Consider the following 26,471-nt stretch of genomic DNA (forward strand, 5'->3'; position numbering starts at 1 on the left):
TGCTTAGGTGTCTCAGGCCTGTCTAATAAAATGATGCTAGCTAAGGATGACTGAAACCAGTGCTGGCTCTGCCTCTCCCCCACGACTCCCTACTAACCTGTGTGTTCGCTGCTGGAAACAGATGAGATTTTTGGATTTGTTGTGTTTTATGAGCTACACTTCAACATTAGATGCATGTGATTGAGCTAAGTCTTAGGAAGTCTCAATGAGTATCCAAGGGAGTCCACATTACAGATGGTTGGCCTACGTCAAGGACCAGCTATGTGATTTGCCTTGGGTCACATGAAGAAACAGCAGTTCGAGACAGAGGTGCCCCAGATTCCACAGGTTCTATGCTTTCTCAGTATGTAAGGGAATCTAAGGTATACTAAGTTATTCATGTAAAACAAAAAAAGTTGGAGTTATGTGTATAGAAACCTCTCTCACATCTTTTTTTGTCATCTTGAACATCACGCAGGTCACTCAGTTGATGAAGAACTAGGAGATCAAATACTTCTAGATCCACTGGGAGATACAGTAAGCTGTGAGCTCTACCTGGAGCATTTTTTTTCCCACTTGATGAATCCTAGAGCTAGAAATTAATTTCTACTACTTTTTTTCTTCCTTTAATGTTGTGTTAATGAAGGCACTGCACAAAAATGATATACCTGAAGAGCATTCTCGGAGTGTTCAATGTAAGATTCTAGTTAATTTTAAGCAATTTGCTTTGAGGAAATTTATCTCCCCTACTGTTCTTGGATGTTTTAAGATAAGAGTCATCATGCCTTTTAAAATACCACACACACACACACACACACACACACACACACACACGTAATCTCTTTATTAAGCATGAATGGCACTTAGTTAAGAAATAATAGCTCTGTTATCAACTAAAAGATGTTTTTCAATTCTACAGTTCTCTGTCACAGACTATGGAATTAGAGGTGTAAATAATAAAGGAGGGATAAGAATGTGCTCCAGATACCAGCATGAAAAATATTCAACAGGAAGTTAAATTAATCTCGAGTCTACAAGGAAGACAAAGTTAAGTTGGGCTAAGTTAACTGGTGGAAGGGGACCCCGTGACCACCTGACACGTTGCCTGGTTTGTGGTGGGTCTTTATCAGACATTCACGTAGAAGGGTGTAGCAAATGTGCTCGGACCCTGCCTGCAGTGACCTGAAAATGTTTTTAAATAGAGATCAACGATTCCACTTAACAATTAGAGGGAAGGGCTGGCAACACCAGCTCAATCCGTATGAATACACTGCTGGTTCTGAAGTCTTTTTGGATTTTGATTGTAGGGATGGGTGAAGAGCCGCAGAGCCCTGGGCCCCGGGCAGCGGGTTCTTGTCGGAGGCAGTGGGTAGATGGGCATGCGCAGCTAAAAGACAAGGTGGGGCCGTCTGGGCACCACCTCCGCAGACTTCAGAGCTGTGTCTGCAGCACTCTAGCACACAGAGAAGCTTGCATGGAGATACTTTCGTACAGATGAAAATGGTGATGGCTTTTTGCTGCGAATCCTGCAGAAAGCCAAAAGCGACCTTCGGTGTCTTAGAGTCCATCCCTTTCACTTTACAGGTGAGGCTGCTGAGGCACAGAACATAAAAGGATCTGCTGAAGGTCACAGCATGAGTCAGTAGCAGAAATACAGCTAGAAGCCAGGTGCCTCATTCATCCATTTAACACATTTGTTAACTATCCACAACTGGCCAGAAACTGTGCCGCTATAATTAGTATTATTTTCCTTGTGCAGTATGCCTGTGTACCTGGTGTATACCTGGAGGCTTCTTGAGGGGGTTGGTTGTTTTTAAAAATATGGTTGACTTCATATGAAAATTGTTTTAAAGAGATTACACTAATCAAGTTATCAAAGTATACACATCTTAAGCTGCATGTATCGTTAGCTTTTGGGACACATCTAAAAATGGGTTAACCTACCTGGTTTGCTGTATTTTATTACAAATAAATGCAGCATTTTAGTACCCCCCTCAAATCACTGATGAATGATTCTCTACCTGGAATAATGAATCAGACTCGGAAATACTCTTTTCCATGACAACACTGAAAATTTGCCTTCAAGTAAGTGTATAGTGTAAATATCACAAACAAAATTCAACAATCCATCCAAAGTAAAAACCAAAGCAGTAGCAAATCCAGGCTAGTGTCCTTGGTACTGCAGTAGCTACTGTGTCTCCTGAGCCACCTGAGACCTATTTGCTACCCAATCAAAAAGTAGAGTAATGGTCCTTTTTTTTAACCTACATGAGGAAAGTGAGTTTTACTACTCTGGAGTTTTCTTTTCCTTTTGCTAATTCTTCTCTGGGTTGGGTTCAGAGACTGACACTAAGCTGGACAGTAGTTACCCAGGAAGAAATACTTTATTTTTTCTCATTTCCATTGCGAACCTTTATCCCAGGGTTTGAATGGCCATCTGCTTTGCCAAAAAGGGAGTTGATAACAAGAGAGCTGGCTGCTGGCTGAGGGACACCTGCCTGTGCAGAGCAGTAATGTGCTCACAGCAGGCTGGGCTCACCTTTCAGACAGAACAAAGGGCATCTGGTTATACGCCTTCTGCAGGGAGCTTCTGCATGTGGTTCCTTCTTCCCAGGTGAAAAGAACAAGTGGACAAATCTTGTTTCGTAGCTGAGCTTGGCTTACTCAGAAAACGTGGTCTAAAAACAAGGTCCAAACCATGACATTGAGTACTTGGTAATTTATATTGTAATAGGGACCACAAAGTAAAGGTTGAAAATGCATTACTTCACTTTGGTTCTTTTCTTTTGCCCAATCAGAAATGACCTTGGTACATAGGTTCGAGGGGTCAGCTTGGCCATAAAATTGCATCCATAAACTTGGATCTGCAACTGAAGGCAGATGGGTGCAGCAGGATAAAATCCGGGAATAGATGAAACTATGATTCTAGCATCCACGAAAACCCTGGGTCTGTGCGGATTTTTGTTGCTGTTGATGAAGGGAGGCATTTATTTAACAAACATTTCTCTAGTACAAGTACTATGCTAAGCTGTGTAGATCCCTGTGTCCAAACCAGCCTTTCATCATCACCTGGGGACTTTTGAAACATACGGCTTCTTCCACTGACTGGGCTGTGGTCTGGGGCCAGTCAGTCAGACCTGGGAACTCTTCTGGCTTACTTCCTGACTCCAGGGGCCTTTCCCTGTCCTCCCTACCTACCATGTCTCACTCCTATGGCGGGGATTAACCTGAGATACTGTAAAGATCTTAGCACTTAGATCTCAAGGGTGGTGAAGTTCTCTGCTATGGGTGCGACTCTTGGCTGTTTAAAAAGCTACCCAGGAAGTATAATGATCAGTCTTAATACCCAAGACTACAAGATGCCTGAAAAATAATCACACCACTCAGCGTACATAGTTACCTTCCCCAGGAAGGTGACCACTTAGTGTGTTTTAAACTCACAGCTGGCCTCTGGCTTGCCTTCAACCAGTATCACAAAATGTGCTTTCATCCATGTTTTCACAAAAACATTTGACTTTTTCCTTCTCCCTAGGATTATTCTGTTAAGAAAAATGAAGCGATAGACAGCTGCTTTGCTTCTGTGGAAACTAGATCAATTTGGAATTAAGTGTAAGATAAGAGTACGCTTCCCTCTTTTCCCTGAGACAGCTAACTTTGTAGGTAACTATTCTGACTGTTGTGATTCAGGCGCCACTAGAGAGATTTTCTGTTGAGGATTACTAGGATTTTATACAATTTTATATTATTTTTGAAATGTGAGTTCATGGTTTTATGGGGAATAATGAGCTCACGGCTCTTAGCAAAATTAGTATTTGTGTTATGTGCACATCCCGATTTGAAAAGTGGGCACACAGTCTCCATGGACAGAAGTCTCCGGATTACTGTAATTTTGGGGGAAATAGAGTAAAGGAAGGCAAATTAAAATAACAAACAAAAAAGAAAGAAAAATGAAAAGAAAAGAAAAGAAGAGAAGTACTTTGAAGGCACTTTTTCCATAGGAAAAAAATATTTTATTTTTTTAAGAACAAATTCAGTTTGAAACAGATGTGGAATGTGACTTCACGGATTTCATTTTCGGGGGCTAACTGCAATGTGAAACTAAAGCAGATTTAAAACCTATGACAGGCTATTAAAATAAAACAAAGAAAGAAAAAAATATTTATAACTCAAGCATAATACTGTGTTACTTACAAATTGGACAACGAAATTTTAAATAAATATTCATGGTACATAATTACGGCACAAATATGCAGCAATTTGGCAACCTTTTATACCATTTTTTCCTCATTACAGTGCAAAGGGGAATGACACTGCCGTTAAACAAGCTGTAGCTAAATACATTGCAAAATTCAGATTTTATACAAAACATCTTGCTTAGACTTTATAAAAAACCAACATTGCTCTATGTACACAATCTGGGTAAGAAAAGCCATTTCTGTCTTGTTTTCATGTGTATTTTTATTAAAAAGGTGAATAAGGCTACTGTAACACCCCAAATCCATAGACAGTAAAATCTGAACCTATTTACAGCATCTTCACTTAAACATGATGGTGCAAATTTCAAAGTCGGGTGACAGGGACGATCATACAAGCAAGGCATTTACAGTAACTTTCCAAAGCTAAACCAACTTCAAATAAAGGGACAGTTGGTAGATTGTCATATTCTGCACCAGACACAAAACAGACGCACAGAACACTTTTCAATTGGTTGCAGGGAACTCTTTTATCAATTCATCTGATTTTTCACAGTTTAGTATAGAACCAAAACGTAGCCAACTGATGATACATACATTTGATTTCATTAAAATCAGACTATTTCCCATTTTTCCCCTTCTTGCCCCTCTCCCCCATCCTAAAAGTAACTTCTGATGGCTTACAAGAAACTCTTGTACGAATGCACAGAAAGGAGAGGTTGGGGTGATGGAAAGAATTACATATGTACTGTGGCTGGTTACCACGGCAACCTTCCACAGAAATATGATATAGATATATATAATATATATTGTAGATATATATTATACATATATGTACACATGTATACCACACACCCACTCACACATACACACACGCACTTTGGACCAACATCATTTCCAGGTTCAGGAAATAGGGGATCATAATTTCCGTGACAACTCATTTTTGCAGGTACTCACTGGAGGTCTGAGAACCTTCAAATGCTGTCGCTACATTTTTTTCCCTTCCAATTCAGAAAGCAAAGTGTTACCATAGTAACAGGACTATGTTAAAGATGTCTATTTTGCATAGCACATAAAAAGTAGGTTTCCTGTTTACTCTTCTTGTTTCCCAGAAGGGAGGGGGTGCGGGGGAGGACAGGAGCAGGGAGCCAGAGCTAAATTGTCACCTGAAGCCCCCGGTGTGACCTGCTGGATTCTAGAGAACACTTCAGCCCACAAGGCAAGGGAAAACCCAACGCAGAAAATAAATGCCGGAACATCTTGTCATTGTTAAATGTATGATGCAGTCACATCGACTTCCTGGTGTGTGGGGCTTGTACTTCCTAGTCTACGGTTCCGTGAGATGCCTTCGGAGGACTTGGTTATTTTTGTATTTGCTCTCATTATTGTTCTTTTTGGAATGATGTTGTTTTTCCCAGAAGTAACTGTCCAATTTGTTTTTTTAAGCACTGAGCATTGGGACCACTTAATTACCACAAATGAATTTCACATCTTCCGGTGTGTACTGTGTGCAACCTTAAAATATATATTAGTAAAAATCTTTCATTTTATATCCCTTGTGTTCTATAGACCTATTATAAATACATCCTATCTTCCTTCTCCCCCTGGACATCATCATTTATTTCCGTCTTAAGGACTCTAAGAGGTTTGCCGTATGTGCTTCACCTTGACACAGAGCACCTGGCGCTGCAGCCTCCATCAGTACCGGCCCTGCAGCCCTGGCACCCAGACAGCACCGCCATAAACCAAAGTGTCGTAAGGCTCAATCCGGAGGGGAAGGGGGGCTCTGGGGGGAGGGGGATCTGACCTACCTTTTATAGATGAGAATTCTTTAATAACGACAATGATGATGGAATTACAGCCTGTTTGACCTTTGGCTTTTCAACTTTTAGGTCAGATTTGGCTCTCTGCTATTCTCCTAAATGCTTTCCCTGTGTTTAATAAAATGTGATAAGTATAGCAGCTGAGTCTGCTTAAAAAATCATCCAAAGCAGACCGACTCTCCTACAGCTCGGAGCTGTGTATCTTATTGCCAGTACCACAACAGTCCTGCCCGAATATATCATCAGCGGCCTACTTTCTCCCTTCCCTCCAAGCCTGTTCCTTTCCCAACAATACCCGTCTTTGTTCCCCAGAATGAAGAGGGGCTTTTCTTCCTGCACTTCGCTATTTGATAACAGCGAGCGCCTCCCCGTACACTGGAATCCACTGTGTGTGCTGTCGTGTCTCCTACTTGCCTCTTAAATCTCAGCAAAACCAAAGTGCTGTGCTACCTAATTGCTTTTTTCTTTTTTCCTTTCCAACTTTCTGTTTCAGAGGCAGCAGCAGTGAGCTGCAATTGCAGCCAGCCCTTTCCCCAGCCCCACCCGCTTCTACCAACTCCTAGCCTTCCTCGCAGACAGCCTAGCATCTGGCTAAAGGGCACCTTGTTAGCAAACACAATTTCTATGAACGGATTTACCCATGGACTGAAGCTGTTGTTGCCAACGGCTGGAGGAGGGGACTCCAGACACGAGTGTTCCATTAGTGATACAGATGTGGAGTGGAGGTCTCAGGTGAGGTGCTGCAGAGCCCTGGGTAACAGAACGAGTGAGAGACAGTGAGGACTAAACGCTAGAGATCTTTGCAAACCTTAACTAGCCCGAGGTCCGTGTCACAAGTCCGATATGCACTGCGGGGGGGGACGCACCCCAGGCAGAAGCCGGCCCTTCCAGGCGTGGCGTCCTGGGGCACCTGCCAGGATGCTCACAGCCCTCTCGTCCACAAACCACCGTCTTCTCTTGGCTTCCGCAGAGGCCTGAGTGACCGCAGCACATGGCTTTGGGGAGGAGACGTGGGACGCGGCACAGCAGTCCGAATGGGGCCTTCTGCACAGTCTTCCAGCCTCCAGGGAGCGTGCGTGTTCACCAAGGCCGAGTGCTACAAGACTAGGTAAGCTGTCCAGCGCGACGGGCTCTTCCGAAGAGTGTCCCTCTCCCCCGGTGCTGTGCTTCAGTCAGTTCTCCAGCACGCGGGCTCTCAAACCCTCAAGGGAGGCATCGGGACAGTAGGTGTCCTCTGGGAAAGCACAGGTACCGCCAGGGCCCCTCTCAGACCTTGTAGTATATGTTCGCCGGGCTCTGCGGGGGCATCTCCTGGACGATGTACACCGGGTGCCCGTAGTCCCCGCTGACCTTCTCGTAGTGAGGGCAGAAGACGCTGTCCGCAGTCCTTAGCGGGATGATAATGTCACTGGGCTCCGAGCCGTTGTTGTTGCCGCTGCGCTTGGGCGTGGCCAGCGTGCTGAGCGACAGCGTGGTCGTGTGCTGCGGCGAGTGCTTCCTGTGTCTCCTCCGGTACTTCAGCAAGAGGACCACCAGCGTGATGATGATGACGATGAAGATGATGCATCCTGAAGCAATCCCTGCGAATAAGGCCACTTCGGAACCGAGGATGTTGTTCCCCGAATGTCCGGCGCTGTTGCCGTCTGTGCTAGAACCTGCAGACGCGGGGAGAGAAAAGGTCAGAGATGGTTACTGCTGTCCCGGTGCTGATGGACTGCTTTTATGACCCTTAAAAATGTGACAAATAAGCCAGGCTTATTACTAACTAGAAGCTGGACTTTGCCTCGCCAATACCCCGTCTACGAGCTCTAGGGGGGACTTTCCTACCCTCCCAAGCCACAGGGTTTCCTTTGTATCATTATCCAGCAAGAGCACAGACTGTCGGTGCCAGCCAGCCCTTGATCTTGCTTCATCCTCTAACCCGTGTTAACCAGCCTGGGGCAGCGGCAGCGAAGAAAAAGGGAAGTGGCCAATTCTCCAGGTCAGCGGTGAGCGCTCATGTGGTATTGCTCTTCCGCCTCCTTTGAGAAAGGGTGTTTCATGCGATACTTCAAAGGTCCTGCCTTCTAAAGAAGAGCCCGGCCTCCTGGCAGAACAGCTCGGGAACGCGGAAGGAGTGAGGGGGCCTGGGAAAATGTTCGGCTCGTAACTCGTCTGTATTATTTGATTTACACTTAAAATATATTTGGAAGGCAGCAGAAACTCTCACACTGAACAGACTGCCAGCCCAAATGGTAAGCACTAAAAAATTGCCTGGCATCATTATATTATCCATTTATCAGTTTGTCACAAGAATTTGACACATCTTGTCATTGAAAGTTAGAAATAACAACTTCCCTCCTTGACTCTTGGAAAGAGATGGCATATTGCTGCAGATGATAAAGTCGCACAACTACCAACCAAGCACACAGATCCCTAATACAAAACTGCTGCTGTCTGCTCAACAGCTGCTCTATCAAACATTCATTAGCATGGCAACAAATACAGAGCTATTTGTTCCAAGACTGTTAAGAAAATGAAGGTCAATGACGGACAATTTTATCTGGTATTCTACGCTTCTGTCAGGGACCTGTTTAATATTTTCTTTTACATGGCAAATGTGAAACAAAATAACGATAACCACCTGAAAAAATACTATTATGCAATATTTAAAAATGTTAGCATTTAAAATTTAGAAGAGGATCAATTAGGCCCTCTGTGGATTAGATATAATTAGAGGAGGGATTAGCACATTAATTACATATACATTAATATCAGCTTTAAGCTGGCATTGACAACCAGCTTGATAAAATGTCAGCCAATGAAACCTTTGGCCTGACAGAGTAGTTCTAATAACTGGCACTTACAGCTCATGAATTCTACTCTTTTGAATGTATGACTTTCATTGGAATGAGTTATTTTGTTCTTATTGAGTGTAATTAATAATGACTCACTGACAGCAAAGATTCCTGATCACTGTAACTACCAGCTAATCCTAACTGGTTAGAAGTCCTTAGACTCTGCTCTACCTTTTAAGATACTACTGAGAATGTGGGCTCCTCCATACACACAGATCATGCTGTTATACCTGGATTTGGTTTTACAAAGGGACTTGTTGTCGAACTTCTTCCGTTTGTACCAGGTTCTAGTTCTGGACGTCTTGTTGGATCTTTATTCCTGGTTGATCCAGCAGAACCTGCAGCTACATGAAAAACAAATGATTAATTACGGCACAGACATCTGACAATATCTAGCTTTAGGAGCTGCATATATATTTCAACAGGCATGAATAGCAATGAACATAAGAGTGTTTATGCAAAGTACTGTGAAATACAAGAATATAATTTTTCTTTTAAAACAAAATGGTTATACTAGTTATTTCAGAGGTTTAGATCGTGAGGCCATCTGTGGAAACTATAGGGATTCTTGCATTTGGCAGGCAAAGCATTGCAGATGACATTTCAATTTAACTGAGCAAGTTGATTGACTACTATACCAATTTTTAATTAGAAGAATTATTTCTTTCTGTGCAATAGGTTATCTACACTGGAAAAGTCACAATGAACAAAACTCTTCTGTAGTCAAGATTCAGAAATGAGCAAAACTGCACAAGCTTTTAGTTTTCATTCTGGATATTTTGATTTTGAACCAAAGTGTTTTGCTTTTTAAAAAGAAATATCTATCTATCTATCTATCTATGGCAATAGACATTCTACCTTGCTGACCTCAACTCTTAGAGAGATCTCCAATAAAAGCTTAGTACATTGACTTGAGGAAATCTGCCAGTGGCTCAAAGTGCAGAAGGGTTTGCTTTGAAAACTAAAGAGAAGAGCGAATGAAGGTGGGCGTCAGCAACACTAGCACCACACTAGCTGGGGGCTACACCAGGTCACAGTGGCGTCAGGAAGCAGCAGATGGTCTTTACCTTGTCCAACTTTCATGAGGATCTTCATGGCTCTTGTCTGGCACACCCCTCCCTCCTGGTTATCCAGGCCCTCCAAAGACCCATTTGATGTAGCTGATTAAAAATAAAATGGACAAAACAAAAAAATAAAGAAAAATCAGGAAATCAATAAGCCAAGTTTACATGAACATGAAATGTCTGAAAACAATTTGAAAAATAAGAATTCACTCTTAGTCACAAGTTTTCTGAAAGTATGGGGATGCTGAAAGCCAAAAAGAAAAAGAAAAAGAAATAAAGAGAAATGGATATTGGAAACACTGCCGCATGTATGCTATCTGACTCCAAATTTATTTAGGCACTTTCTCCTTCCTTCACAAATGACTGATTTAATGTTAGTCTATAAATAAAAGGGATGGCATCTTTCAAAAAGTCTATGGACTCTTTTGGGGCCAAACTCAGAAGAGCAAAATAGTTAATGCAGCCATTTCCAAACGTGGTAATCATCCCCCCACACCTGCTTCCTCCACTGCAGATTTCCTGCTTCAAGAACAATTAGCTTGACGCTCTGTTTGTCAAGCATCCAAGTTCTCTAAACACTAGACCAGGAGCCTCCCACAACCCTTGTCTTCTTTCTTCAGCCTTATACATGCTTAAGAAGTATACCAGAATTCAGGTCTTCAAAATCTCCCTTTTCCTCCATCATTTTGTAAATCAGAAGAACACACGTGTTATTACTGCCAATGTCAACCTCAGTCAACCTCTTCAACCAAACTACGTGTTGCAGGAAAACTCTGGCTGAATAGAGGGTTCACACACATGCCCACCACTCATTCTGGGTCCGGTGCAGCCCTGAGAGAAAGTGGGGACTTTTATCAGCCACTTGCTGGTGTTCACCAACTCCACCTCGGCAGTAAGGACTGGAAGGAAGGACAGAATCATTTTACCATTTTCAGCATTTTCTTTTTCAACAGCCTATGCTCTATTTAAACACATCCTTGTTCTGTCTCTTTAGACCAGCGAGGTCTCTGAATAGCTTTGTAACTCAAGCTGTCCAGAGATAGGCTGCCAGGTACTTTAATGAGACACAGGCTTTGAATTACAGTTCAAGTTCCAGGAGAGAAAAGAAGGTGGAGAGTGCTAGACGTTTTCATTCCCCTAAAGTTCAAGGGGCAAGGAGCAAAAGTGTTTCATATACATTTCTGCAATTTAAATCCATTTTCTACCTGATTATCGAAGTCTTGTCTTGTAACATTGTACTTTGCAAGGACTGAAAAAAGGATTGTTTTTCTGGTAAAAATAAATCCCAAAGACATTCTTCTAATGGGATTGTTTGTTTTCCAAATAGTGGGTCAGCAAACAAGTTCTGTATGCATTTATAGGAGAAATAGGCATTCCATGGAAATTATATTAACTACAAAACTAAGGCACTTATTTACTTGTCTTCTGGTCTTGAACTACTTTTACTTTCACTGTTTTCCTCAAAACAAAGGCTGCCCCTTCTGTGCATACATGTCACTGTGCTTCTCTGAGTGCTTGCTTAACCTTTACAGTCTCACAGTCGCATCTCATTCTTCTGTAACTGTGGATAAATTGTTGCTGGGAAACTGAGCAATAATTGCCATAATAATAATGGTCTTGGAAGGGTAGTAAGAAGCAGACGGTATCTGTTTGTAGATACAAACATTGTAGACTATTAAGAAACTGCTCAGCAGACAGCTTGAAAAAAATACCTAAAAATTTTGTACACTTCTGTGAATCTAAAAAAGGTCTTTTCTTCAGTTCTTTTTTTTTCTTTTTAATTATTTAATGTGACTATTAAAATTTTTTTTTATTGTACTTTAAGTTCTAGGGTACATGTGCACAATGTGCAGGTTTGTTACATATGTATACATGTGCCATGCTGGTATGCTGCACCTGTTAACTCATCATTTACATTAGGTGTATCTCCTAATGCTAGCCCTCCCCCGTCCCCCACCCCATGACAGGCCCTGGTGTGTGATTTTTTTTCAGTTCTTCATTCTGCTCTTTCCCTTTTCCCTCCTCCAAATATGTGCCTAAATTTCAAAGTATCCTTTCCTCCCAAAGGCTTCAAACTGTGAGTTTCTATGAGCAGACCCTATTTCTGGACCATTTCAGAGCAGTGCCATATCTTCAATTAATTGTTGAGAATTTTCCTGTTTGATTTTTCTAACAAATTAGGATGTGTCTGCATATACAGAAAAGTGAAAAGCTGATGTCTGTATTTGGCTGATAGTTTAAAATGTTTGGTTTACTTAATTCAAGTGGAATCCCAATGTTTTTAAATGCACATGCACATAAATGAACCTACATGCAAAAGTGCACTCAAACTCAAAGTTAAATGACTTACTTTTTGTTGCTGAAAGTTTCAACACTAAGCTGAAAAATGACATAATGAGATCTGAAGGGCAGTGCACAGAAAGAAAGGGGAGGAATATACATTTATTTATTTTAATCTTAAGGGGAAAAGACAGTCAAAGATTCAGATCCAAAAGAAAAACAATTAAATGAATATCATGAAGAGAAAGACATGCACAGTAGAGCAGAGTTAATTGTAAATAGAATTGAGAACTGCATCTGCAGAGGGAGAAACTACTGATGACTTCTGCTTCGTCAAACTGGAAGCACAAGAGGTGAACATTATTTGAGTTTTTTTCTTTTAATTTCTAGGTCAGTGCCTTTTCTGAATATCAATGCTTTTGTGTGGAGCTCCCTAGGTCTACCCAAAATGCTGTCTTGACAACCACAAATGTAAAATCTCTAGAGTATTAAAATTCAATTGGAATCTATAATTTAACATCCACAGACTATAAGACAGTAGGAGGAAGGCTATGTTGCATAAGAATGAAACCGCTTTGCACCTTTAAGAGTGAAAACTTTTTTATTTCTTGGTTTAAAAAAAAAGTGTGGGGGGAAGAGGGAAACTTTCAAGTCTTAGAGTTGGATAAGGAAAAATCTACAGATGCTGCTTTTGTAGGTTCTTCTGAAGCCCCAGGCTACTGCTTGTTTGGGGGAGGGTGCTTGCAGGGTGGTGAGCAGAAGTGGGCTGAACAGTCTGAGCCAGGACAGTTTTTCAGCTATATTCAGGATTTTACTTCTTTTCCTTTTAAGTCAACTTGTGACTTGCAAAGGTTACTGAAAGAGACTGAAAAATTCACTACTAACATTAAATTAACATCCCAAATGCTTGGTTGCTTATAAAGGGGCACTGAAAATACTGTTACACGTTCCACCAGGGAAGATTTTTGCCATAAGTTAGAAATGATCTAAGTTGTCATGAATAACCCTGTTTTAATCCAGTTAGTACGTGGGTACTAACTGAAACTCCAGGAGGTAAACTTTACAAGTATAACATAATTCAAAACGACTTCAGTCTATTTTATACTTGATGTAAGTATAACTTCCCATAGTGAAAATCACCTTTCTTCTCCCCTGCTACATCCTCATCACGGAATGTAATTCTTATGCCAAGCTTCCAAACCCCTCTCCTTGAACAGTGACACAGCTTTAAAAAAAGTCTCCTAACCCAACTGTACCTCCTTCCTGGCAGCGAACTCTGAAATAAAACCACAAGATTAATATTCTGATTTCTCCTGCAATAGTCACCAAGAAGCTTTGAAAGGCTTAGTGGCTGATTTTGAAAAACAACAAGAAAATGCTAATGCTTGGAAATAAAAAAAAAAATCTATTTCCATTTCAGGAGACAATTTTGCAATTATTTTCATTGTTCATTTGAATGTACTAGGAATTTTTAACTTAGAGAAAGAGTGAAAATAAATTGTTAGTTCATTATACTTAAGTTTTTCTTTGTATCTTTCTATCAGCATGATCTAATGCAGCCACAATCATAGTATTGCTAAATAGATGAAATCACATTTAATCATTCAGAGACAGAAAAAGTAACACTGTTACAACTAAGCTTTTAGTGCCCAGATATTTTTTCCCCCTTGGCTCAGTAGACTTTATACATTTAAAAATTACTAGAAAAGTTTCTCTATCCAGTTGGAAAATAGGCTTAATAAAGATACATGGGCATTTTACAGCCTGCTTTTAAAAGCTTTTGCTTCAGCAGTCTAATTGCATGTAGTAAGTATACAGAAGTCACTACATTGTTCCCCCCAGGGCCTAATTTCCAGTGGGCAGAGATTACTGCTCAGCCATAAAAGTTCCCTGTGTTCACATCGTCTAAAAGTTCCCTGAGTTCACATTGTCTAAAAGTTCCCTGAGTTCACATCGTCTAAGTTCAGGAGCACATCTGAAACCACACAGCTGCCATCTGCGGTTTGCCATCTATTTGCACCTACAGTTCTTAGTCACTGGGAAGAGTATACTGGTTATCTGAGTAGGAAAAAAAAGAGTACCAGTGAGTAACTATAAAGCAGACTCGAAGGGCAAGAATATTTCTGGCTGTGCTGTTCAGCCCATCCCCGCGAAGAGGAAGTAGTACTCCATTTTCACATGTCTTCATCTGATGTTCACTGCTCCGCTCCCAGGAGGCTAAGCTCCAGCCCCACATCTTGGCTGTGTTTAGTCCACCACATTGCTAAGCGTGTGCTAATCAGATGGGCAGTCAAACTTCTGGATTTGTGCCGATACATGGGTCTCACTGGCACAGAGATTCGAAACAGGGGAAGCACAAAAAAATCCTACAGAATAATGGTATCACAGTTCTTACGGAAAGAATGAAGCACGAAGAAATATAAACCCTACGGAGGGTATTTCAAATTATTTAAAAATGTACTGTATTTGTATAGGGCCGGGATGGAGTAGAGGGCTGATGGACACTTGAAAGCAAGTACTTGTATCAACTCCATTGAAGAAGTCCACCAGAGAGACATAATAAGCATCCAGGGTCATGAAAACCACAGTCGTAAGAATAAAAATGTTGCCCTTACATACAGCTGTACTGGACACAACTCACTCTCATGTGACCACGAAACAAGCAGCATTTTATGAACATTCTCTGTCAGTATCTATGGGAGCTATTCTTTTCCAGCATGTTCTCACATGCTAGCCTTGCTAATTTGGATTTCTTAGGCTAGTCTTCCTACACATCAGTTTCTGTAAGCTCGACATAGACTTCTGAAGATCGGAAGACTGTTATCTTGGCAAACTGAGGAACTAAAAAAAGCATAATCCAGTAACAACATGGAAAGCAAAGCCGTGACTTTAAAATAAACATAAACACAACAATATACCAAACTACATTACTGTTTTCTTCTACCACAGGGATATCAAATCTGAGTGTCCAAAAAAAAAAAAAAAAGGTAAGTTGAAAAATAAGAAGGTTGATAAAAAAAAAAAAATTAATGTGAATATACAACCCAGGAAGCTAAGATTTACCTACTTAACACCCTGACATCAATTCAAACTATGTACTCTAGAAACAAGAATTCAATTTCTGAAACTCAAATTAATGTAGTTGAATGCCTTGAGTTTCACAGTTATCTTTTAAGATGCTAACTTAGAAGAAAAGTTCTAAACATGGAAATGATAATGTTCACTGAATGCCAAAAATAAATGACTGTTTCTTTAAAGTTAATTAATAAAATCTTCTGAAACAGAAACATCTATTTAATTTGCCAAAAGGAAAAAGACAATTTTATTCATTTTTTTCTAACTTCTTCCTTTTATGTGTTTTTCACTGTGGCTTTAAAATGAGAAAAATGAGAAATATAATCATGTCTTTCCAAGGGCCTCATTATTTTTGTTTAGCTTAATATATTTAACAAATTCAGCATTACTTCAAATCACATAGCCCTTCATCCTGTAATACCAAATTTGCCTTATCTTAGAGCAAAAGTTTTATGTGGTATACTTCCCTAAATGGCCTCACTTGAAGAAAGAAAAACACAGAAGAATTTATTTTCAAAAAGAAAATTATATTTAGCAAAGTTAATTTAAACAAAACAAGCTCTCTACTTGATGAGACCGTTCTCACTGACATTTGATTAACTCTTTCTTTTGCATGCAGGGAGCCACAGCTAAAACCCTGTATAAACTATCAGTGATTGTAGGATGTGTGAGGTTTTCACCCGTGAACACATTGTTCAATATGATAGGAAGAATCACTTGAATTAATACCATATTGCTATGGTTGTGTTTTGAAAATTTAAAGCAGTAAATCATGCATTAAGAAGTAATAACTGGCTTAGCTTCAGCGACTTTTCTATGCAACACAATTAATTAGTTTTCTGCACTAAACAGAATAATTTGGAAAAAGTAGATTCTAAAATTGAGTCACAATTTAGACCTCCCCTCCTGTTTGCCAGCATTGAAATATAACTGAAGATGCTATCAAGTACAAATGGATGCTCTTAAAGAAAATGGTACAGTCTTATTTCCTTACTTTCAAATATTCATGATGAACAATAATAGGATATTCTACCCAGAGCTCAGAAATAAGAGTGTTAAAAATGGAACAACTTTGAAGCAGTATGGTAAGTTGTTTTTGTTTACATGTGCACTTAAAAGGTTTTGATGACATATATTACTTAATTACTTCTACTTGGGAAGAGAAAGGATACCAGCATACAGAACTGAGTTTGCAGGTGCCATCATGCTATGTTAGGCTTGGACACTGAGGGAGGAGGTCAATCTACTGAGAGTACAGTCACAAAAGAAAGCAATAAACACCATATCTAGAACAGGAGAAATTATATCACAGCTTTCGCATAAAGCCTTTTAACCAGTAAAAACCGTACGAATGTCAAGTAACACTCAGTGAAGACATTCAGGGCCATAGGTATCTTTGACAATACAGACCTGGAAAGCTACTGGCTACAGACACTCAGAGTGAAAAGGTGGAAGAGCAGAAAGCAGTGATGGCAGGTGCACATGTGTGCATGTCCACGTGTGTGCGTGCAAGCACGTGTACACATAGGGGGTATAGATCAAGAAAACATACCCTCCAGGCTCAGTGATGTACACTGACACTTTTCTGAGAAAGACCAGACAGTACTGGCAATAAACGTCACTTCCCCCAACCCTTGACTTTTTTTTGTTTTGCTAGAGACATGTCTAACCACATAAGATTATTTATGGAGTTGTTTCCCCTCAAAATATTGCTTGGAACACCTTGGTGTCTTGGTTTTTAATAAATTCTGTTGAGGAAAAACATCACTTTCTAAGTCTAAGATCTTATTGTTAAAAGTTATGACGATTTACGCAGGTGGAATCTCTCAGTTAAGAAAAAAATTTCAAAATAAAAAACAACAAAAAAAAGGCTTTTCTTCTAGTATAATTTAAGGGACTGTTTCTTATTGCCACAGTAATTCAGAAAAACTTAACATAGTGGGAACATAAGAGTCAATGGTAAAGAATAAATAACTTCACATAGAAGAGCCAGCCTTAGACACACCTGAACCTGTGTCTTGAGCTAGGGAATCTGGGGATGGCCAATGTGGAGAGTCATTCCTTGTCTAGGAGGCACATCTGAGCCCTCAGCCCATCCTGTGGAACATGGGCTGTACAGGGACTCGAGGTCCTAAGTTCTGGATTAAATGAAGGTTGCCAGGTGGAAGTCATTAGTGGGATGGTTTTAAGTGGAAATGCTATAGATAACTACAAGCTGTTTGCAAGCAGTTGCAGTTTTCCTGCCCAGCTCACTGCCACAGGGCCATGCGGATATCCTGTCCAGCCCATTGCCACTGGACTCTCTCTCTCTCCTGTGTACAAGCCCCCAGCAAAACCCCATGTCTTGAAAAAAAAAAAAAAAAAAAAAGTCAGCTTTAATATGCTTAATATGGGCCAAAATCTACTAAGACAGAGGAATTGTGTTTTAAAAATAGGTGGCCAGATGACCACTTCAATAGTAATGACTAAGCTCACATTTTTAAAGAAAAGAATAATGCAAGAGTTCTAAAGATAAAAACATAATTCCCTATTGTCTATATTAGCTATACTTAAGCATCAGATTTTTTTTTTTTTTTGAGACAGAGTCTCACTCTGTCGCCCAGGCTGGAGTGCAGTGGCCGGATCTCAGCTCACTGCAAGCTCCGCCTCCCGGGTTTACGCCATTCTCCTGCCTCAGCCTCCCAAGTAGCTGGGACTACAGGCGCCCGCCACCTCGCCCGGCTAGTTTTTTGTATTCTTTTTAGTAGAGATGGGGTTTCACCGTGTTAGCCAGGATGGTCTCGATCTCCTGACCTCGTGATCCGCCCGTCTCGGCCTCCCAAAGTGCTGGGATTACAGGCTTGAGCCACCGCGCCCGGCCAAGCATCAGATTTTTAAAAATGAAACTTCCCAGAGAAGGGATAGTGATAATATCTAATGAAAATATTTGCGACCACGAAGAAGCATGTGTTTGAGTGAATTATTTCCAGCACATAATCCAGTGCCTACTCTCAGGATTTTGACAGTCTCGACCCTTAAAATTTCCTTGCCAAAATACGAAAAGGTCGAGCTAGGAAAGGGTCAGAGTAAAAAGCTCATGGTGGGGAGGGTGCACATCCCACAACCCTCTAGCTCATTCTACTGTCACTAATTGCATGCAATGATATTAATGACCCAGTAATTGCAAGACGAGTGGCACTGAAGTGGAAAACACCCATCGGAGGCAGAGTTCATCTCTAGGCGGTGGGACTTCACCAGCGACCGAATTAATGTCTGCTGACAGTTTAGAATATAACACTGCCGAGGAGAAAACGCACCACTCTCGTGGCATCACAGCTTAGATGGACATGTTGTTTGCTTGGACCATTTAGAGACCAGCAGTAATCCCAATCAGGTGCCCCTGTCTAAATTTGCCCTACACATGAACCTTATTCCGTCCAGGGGACATGTTCTATACTCTAAGAATCCAGAGCAATTTCCCATGTTTGCTTCATCTCCTGTTTAACATCAGGAACAACAAAACGGGCTACTTCACCAATGCAAAAAGCCCCTTGCAAAGAAGAACTGTCACCCAGCCTGGCTCCTCTGTAATGAGATCAATTACCCTCCAGCTTGAGGGTCTGCCAATCCATCGGTCTGTCTATCCAGCCAGCCAGCCAGTCAGCGAAACTGTTGCACTTGTAATTGGCTAAGGCAATTTGAAGTCTCATACCACCTCTACTTGTATGTTTGAGAGATTTTTATTTTTAATAACTATATTATGTAGCAATTTTCTACTGAGGGGCTCAAAGTACTTGCTAACACAAAAACACAAAACAGTATAGACTTACTGAAAAATGGAATTAAGAGTATGTCTAAAAAAAAAAGAAAATTCATAAGAGCTAACAAATTGCCATCATAACCACCTTTTCCCCATGGCCTTCCTTTCCTAGTACCCTATAGGATTTTTAGTTGAACTTTGGGGGCAGATGATTGCAAGCTGGTTATATGTTACACAATATATGACAAAGCGTCAGTACCAAAATGTCTGACACAAGCAGCGAGTCCATCCTTTATAGTTCATGAGCTTCTCTGCTGTTGCTGTGCATGCAACATGTGTGTACATATAGTCCGCTGTCTCTGTATATGTGTTATGTATGCTTGCATACTATCTTTACTATTGCTACATGTGCACTTAGATGTTTGGACCCAGGAGGCACTGCTGTAAACTAACAATGCTGGCCTAAGGGTCCAGCGACCCTGGATTGAGTTTTGTTTCTGACATTTGATGGCCAATGGAATTGTACTAAGCTACTCACACTCTCTAAGTTTCAGCTTTCTCACAGTGATAAAAATTGCTCTAAGACCTGTGTCTCTAGACTTCAAAGTGAGACAAGAGTATGTGAAGGCCACAACACTTCCCTAAGTGATCAAACACCCAGCCTGAGATTTTTGAAACTTCAGGAACAAATGTGACTCTTAAGAACTCTATATTTGTTTGTCTGTGCGTCTTGGCTATTTTCGTGTTTTATTTTGCTTTAAAGTTTTATCTTCTGGATGAATGTTTAAAGGTTACTAAAAAAGAAGCCTGTCCTCTTTCATACTTGTACTAGGTCTCCAGTATTGTCCAATTATTTATAAATCCCAGTGAATCTTGAAAAAGCCATAAACGCAGGTGCCAAAGATACCAAGATATATTTTATGAAATAATGAAGGCAGTTTTATTCTGAGCCATTCCTAAATAATTCTTGCTGTCATGATGGCTTAGGTGATGTCATGTAATGTGAACAGAGTCTCCATCCACAACAGCTTCTTCTTACACACTGAGCCATATGGGACCGACATTCCCATGGTCATGACTCCATCATACCTGAGAGCCAGAAGTTTCTCAGTGCAATCTCAAGTTAAGCAGAAGCTGAGACTTTAATCCCTAAGTGTAAAGAATTTATCTTTATTCATATTAAATTCAATAAGGAGCCTCACTGAAACACACTGAGAAAACCTTTAATACAGCCAGAAAAGGAGTTCACATGATGTTAAGAAATAACAGAAACAACGCTTCTAATTATCAGACTAATGGACTGATCTACTTTCCCGGCTAGCCTCAGTGATAACGCAACCCTGACACATTTTCTTCTCTGGAAGACGATTTATACCACATTAGGATGCTGCTAAAATTATCAATAAAGATACACTCCTTTCTTTGTATAACAGGGAACTGAGAAAAAGTCCTGGCAAGGCTGGTGACATGGAAATTGGGAAAAATGATTGTATGTATCTGAAGACTCCTCCTCTGTCTGTCTCTTTTGGGTCTTACAAAGGATCTGCTAACAAGCTTGGGCAATTCCATGAACAAAAAGATACATAAATGCATGTTTCTTGGTAAAGGAAGCTCAAGGACAAAAGAGCTTTTATAACACTCAAAGAAGACAGAGAGAAGATCTTATAATTAAGTTATGCAGCATGACTGAAACGTGCAAACTCTCTGGAGTTCCATTTTATGGATGGACGTCAAATCAGCCAAGCTTTTGGGGCCCATCCTCTCTAGCCTGCAGCCGAGCACAGTTCTGCCTCTAGCCTGCAGCCTCATACTTCCTCCCCTGCTCCAAAGTTAACTCTTAGTTATATGCATTTGGTGTCAAGGGTGGAAGTAATAAGCATGTTATATATCCCACTCCATCTGGAGTCCCATCAACCCTGTGAAGCAGGTGCTGTCATTATTCCTACTTTACAGATGAAGAGACTGAGGCAGAGGGGGGTTAAGTTACTTGCCAAAGGGCACTCAGGAACTCGGGGTTTCCAGATCCCAGACTCTCAACCTAAGATGTTGATCTGTTTCTCTTGGACAGGGGGAGGGTGGTGGTGGTGCTGTATCCCTCAAGAACCCAAATGCACAGTCTCTGGCAACATTCTGATGAATATCCTATTACAAAGATGACAGCTATAGGTTAAAAATAAAAATGTGTTTAAATGCTTGAACTCAGCCATTATGCGCAAGGTATCAAACATAAATCCTCACCCCTCAGTCAGAGGACCCAAATGACAGGCTGATGTTGTTGTATCACCAAATGGGATTACATTTAATGATGGAAATGTGGCTTTTGCTACATTTATAGTACATAAATAATTCATCAAATAAAGCACATAATCGCTTTACACAGCCCACACATCATTCTGTATTCTAAAAGAAATCTATATGTTAAGAGGACATTTGAAAGCTCCCGTAACTATCTTGCTAAAGAACAGTGCATTCAGTACATTTCAGTGCTACTTGCCAAACCTACACCCCAGAAATAAGTAAATCAAAAGCAGAGAAGAAAACAAATATATGCTCAACAACATAAGCAAGACTCTAAAGTTCCTCTGTTTTGATTCTTTAAGAATATTGTTTCATTATATTTGTGCAAGCATTTTACTTTGTGATTTTGCTTAGAAGTGGAGTACATGTCTAAAAAAAAAAAAGCAAAGCTGTTTGTGGAGCCTTCCAATTTTACATGCTCTTTATTAAAAAAAAAAAAAAAAAAGCTATAGACAACTGAACCAATGAGGGCCCTAAGAAATGGCAGCTTCTCCAGACTCGTTCAGTGTTTCTTAAGGAAGACTTTGCCAAGGCATGGAGAGTGAGGGAGGCCTCCAAGAGGATGCCATGAATGCCACAGGGTGGATCTCACAGAACCACCTTTAATCAAACAGTCCTTAGAAAAGATGACTTATGGACTATGCCACAAGATGTGTCTTAGCTATGGATTTGCAGCAAAATAATGCAAAAGCCACATGAAGCTAAATTGGGAGGTGCTTCTTTAATACCGTTTTCTTTGTCTAACAGCTCTGCCGTAGCTACTGTTCACTTGAAAAGTATGAACACAATGGCATTCATTTTTCATCCATCTCTGACTCACATGATTTTGGTAGTGTGACGAAAACCTCTTTGTGGGTTACTTTGCAAGGTTTTATGTGAAGGTAGAACCACCAGCCCACAGAACCTTCGTGAGGACAGCTGTTGCAAAGGCCAACACACCAAACCTGCTGACTCATTCAGCTTTGGGTGTCACCTCTGAAAAGAAACTAAACCAGGCACAGAAAGTACTGCAAAGAAAACTCTATGGATAAAGGCTACAAACACAAGAAGGCTTTCCCAGTAACAACTGGAGCATTTAGTAAGTCTAAGACACAGCTTCCCTTGAAAATTGGCAATTTCAAAACAGTTATTTCATGAACATTAAAAAAAACTTTAAAGACAATAATAAAAATAACTATAGGTTATATAAATGAGCTACTCTGTTTTTAAGGCAATCAAAGATCTGAACATAATAAACAAAAGGTCTCTTCAGACCACATGGCCATAATATCTCCATCTTTGCATCACTTGAAGATTAGGAGATCTCATTATGCAAATTAGGCCCAGGGCTAATTACTGAAATAGGTCACTTGAAAATGTCAATTCTAAACAGGAATAAACACCCATATACAGATGCTCCTTGACTTAGGTGGGGCTATGTCTTGATACTTGATAAGCACAAGGTAAGCTGAAAAATATCATTAAATCGAAAATACACTTAATACTCCAATAAACCCATCAGAAAGTTGAAAAATTTAAGTGGAACCATTGTAAGTTGGTGACCCTTCGTATATAATTTTGCCACAAGTTAAAAAGCAAATAACCATCTATGAGAAGAATGAATGAGGACGCATATCAGTTTGCCACATCATCTCCTAAGGGGACTTAGTGAATACTTAGTGTTTAAAAATACAGTTCAAATTAAAAATTCATATTCATGTCTGAAAGTCACAAGTATGATGACTATATTTTAAAGCAGGTAGCACCACAAATCAAATGAAATGTTTTTAAAGAATTTACAGAGGATCCTGTCCATTTGAAACCACATTAACAAGTGATCCTATATTGGATTTGTATGCCCAGCCCTAAGATGGCGTGAAAGTGGAGGAGACCGCCACCATTAGCCAGAACAATGACAATACTAAAAGTGTTTTTTAGAGAAATAAATTAAAGTGCAAAGAAATAAAGTGACTTTCTCATTAAGCTCAGGAAGCAGGACTAGCAAGTAGGACTCTAGGTTCCTGGTTGAATTTTTCGAAATGCTGTTCATGTAGGGGGTACTCCACAGTGCAAGTCAGTCCCTCTGGACTGCTCCTCATTGGTGGAAGAAAGTCAAGCACTCCTCCAAAGCATCAGATCTCTTTTTCCTCTCCATGGAAAGAAACCAGCACACGAAAACATGATATTTATTGTAACACTGCTGGTTGTGAAGGCGCTTACCAACTAGACACTCAGATTTGGGGTTAAACCCATTGTAGCATTTATTAAAGCAACTCAAATGCCAATATTACGTACTGTCTCAAAGTGAACCAACGATTTGAAGTGTTAAAAATATACATGTAAATTTTAATACTTTCCGTCATGCTACCTAGCACTATTTATAAATGTACTGATATAAAAATTACTAACTTCAAACACTTGCCTTCTCAAAAAAGCCAGTACAGAGCTTGACTGTGTGTATGTGTGTGCATTTGTCTGATACGCAAAGTAGTGACTTTTTAAAATCCATTAATTGTTTTGGTGTCTTGGAACTTTTGCAGAAGCAATACAAAGTCAATATTAATTTCTAAAACTATTTTAACATTTGTTCTCGGCATTTCCCATTTCCTTTCTAGGGAAATTTGTAGATCAATGAGCTTTGCTGTAGGGTGGGTGAGAAACTGGCTTCTATATTTTCCCAAGTATCTGAAACGCCTTCCTCTGCCTACGCCATCGTGGAAGTCTTTCAAGTCTGCTGAAAGTCTAAACTGGACTTCCTGGCAAACTTCTGAGCCCTGAGCCCTGAGTCCTTCACCCAGCCCTTATGACGGTCCCCCAAAGCAACATCCAAATAGCCTCTCGTAGTTTCAAAGTTGAGACCCTCAATTCCATATTAAGAAACATTCATTTATCCCAGGCTACTATATGCTTTTGCATGGTAAATCCTAACTCTAAGGAGAGCTCTGATGGCCAGAGGAGCTCAGTAACTGTGATGAACCTGTTAGTGCGGCATGAAGAGTTTCCAAAACAAGAAAATAATAGATGCTATTATTGTGTAGATTAATATTAGAAAATAAACTGTGCTTCTAAATACAAATCTCTCATGTATTAATTAAAAGCAATTACTAAATGCTCACTACATTAAGCAAAGAGATGTTGGTAAACAATTCTTTCTTTGCATATCTTGTATATTATTCCACACTAAAGGTTAAACTCTTAATGTTTACTAAAATTCCACTTGCGCCCAATGGGAACTTAGAATTTGCAGAGCATTCTTCACGAAGTCATAAGCTAAAGGAAGGGGAGAGACTCGGGGTCTGTTGGCATATCAGTGGACTTGGGCTGCATCCACGCCTTAGGGACATGCATTCACTGCCCTAGGGCATCTCATCTTTAGTGTGTCCACTATTCCCGTACCACTACCTTCTTTCTCCCGCCCCACCCAGGGGCATTAACCTCCTTAATAAATGCATCTGATCAGTTTCGGTTCCCTGTAAATGTTATGCTAAACAGTAGTTTTCGCTGAAAAAGTCTTACTTTAAAAGTCTCTACTAAGGCCAGGTGCAGTGGCTCACGCCTGGAATCCCAGCACTTTGGGAGGCTGAGGCAGGAGGATCACGAGGTTAAGAGATCCAGACGATCCTAGCCAACATGGTGAAACCCTGTCTCGACTAAAAATACAAAAATTAGCTGGGCGTGGTGGTGCATGCCTGTAGTCCCAGCTACTCGGGAGGCTGAGGCAGGAGAATCACTTGAACCTGGGAGGTGGAGGTTGCAATGAGCTGAGATCACGCCACTGCACTCCAGCCTGGCGATAGAGAGAGACTCCATCTCAAAAAAAAAAAAAAAAAGTCTTCACTAATATAAACACATTGCTAGACTTCCAAAAGCTTAAAGTTTCCATTTATTTTACCTGGTAACTATTTCACATTTTCAAAGATTTCCCTATTATTCTGCATACTTGACCACCCCATCTACCTGTTTCATTTCAGAATGCTTTTATTTTATAATAATTATTCCTTACTAAGTATATACTCTACCACTCTCTTTTGTTGTTGTTGTTACTAATTCTCGGTAAGCTACTCTACGTGTCAAGTTGGCTTTAAAAATAGGTTTTCATTCTGTGCTTTAAAGTGTAGCTCTTGAGCTGGGTGCAGTGCTACACGCCTGTAGTCCCAGCAACTTGGAGGCTGAGGTGGGAGGATCACTTGAGCCCTGGAGTTCAAGGCTACAGTGAGCTGTGATCATGCCACTGCACTCCAGCCTCCGCAACAAAGCTAGACGCCGTCTCTAAAAAAATAAAATAACAATAAAGTGCAGCTCATAGGTTGAGACGCAAGAGTTTCAGTTCAATCACCAAGATTCTCCTACTTAAAGTTTTAGAGTCCACCTTGGAGCAAATAATAAACCAGTGGCAGACAGCAGTTCCCTAATAAACTGAAGTCTATGGTAACCAAGCCATTGGAAAAGTCAACCCAATTATGAGTGTAATTTTAAACCAAATTAATTAAGAAAAAAGACTTCATTGCTTGAATGATGCAAACAGCTGTCTGAGTCGCCTAGACTTTAACAAAACCTGGGGCCCTGGGAATGACGCTGACGAGAGATCTGCACATAGTAGGCGTGGGCTCGAAATGTGCTCATCAGCTGACTTCACGTCCTCACGAGTTAGCCTCAACTATGACCCAAAGGATACATACCATCTCTTCCTGAAACAGCGTGTCAAATTACATATATCTACGCAAAAAACAGTAATTCATGGAGAAAACCAAGTTTTGTCTTTTTCTTCTGAATCTGGTTTTAATGTGACCTTCGCCTGTCATCCCCATCTTTCTAATTTATGAGCTCCATCTTCTCTAGACTGCTAACTTCTTGAGGAAAGCATGCTATTTTACCACCTTTCACTGCTGAATCCCTAGCCCTTAAGCACAGTTTCTGGCACAGAATAAATATGAAATGAATGAGTGAATGAGTGAATGAATGGATGGATGGGTGAAGAGAAAACGCAATGCACAAGATTTACCTATCAAAATCCACCAATGGTCCTTAAAAATGGTTTTGTCAGTAGAGATGCTGAATATATTCATATAACACATTTATTTCAATACTATTAAGAATTCTAGTGTTTTTTTTTTTTCTCTCTCTTTGGGTATGTATACTTAATGAATACTGCTAGCACAGGGTCCCAAATTCAATGAAGGTTTCTTTGAAAAAAAAAAAAGGGG

At 40.4% G+C, this 26,471-nt stretch overlaps 1 protein-coding gene across 1 annotated transcript in view; it reads right to left on the reverse strand.

Moving 5' to 3' along the window:
- Nucleotides 1-5,563: 5,563 nt before the first annotated feature.
- The window catches only part of EFNB2 (ephrin B2), a 44,162-nt gene continuing 23,254 nt past the window's right edge, over nucleotides 5,564-26,471 (reverse strand). Inside the window, exons 3-5 of the mRNA XM_015121426.3 lie at nucleotides 9,900-9,992; nucleotides 9,063-9,176; nucleotides 5,564-7,650 (exon numbers count right to left, since the gene is read on the reverse strand). Of these exons, the coding sequence (XP_014976912.1) occupies nucleotides 7,262-7,650; nucleotides 9,063-9,176; nucleotides 9,900-9,992 (596 nt within the window). The 3' untranslated portion in view covers nucleotides 5,564-7,261. The remainder of the gene's footprint in view (nucleotides 7,651-9,062; nucleotides 9,177-9,899; nucleotides 9,993-26,471) is intronic.

The sequence above is a fragment of the Macaca mulatta genome, chromosome 17 (assembly GCF_049350105.2).
Source record: "Macaca mulatta isolate MMU2019108-1 chromosome 17, T2T-MMU8v2.0, whole genome shotgun sequence".
Classification (NCBI taxonomy): Eukaryota; Metazoa; Chordata; class Mammalia; order Primates; family Cercopithecidae; genus Macaca; species Macaca mulatta.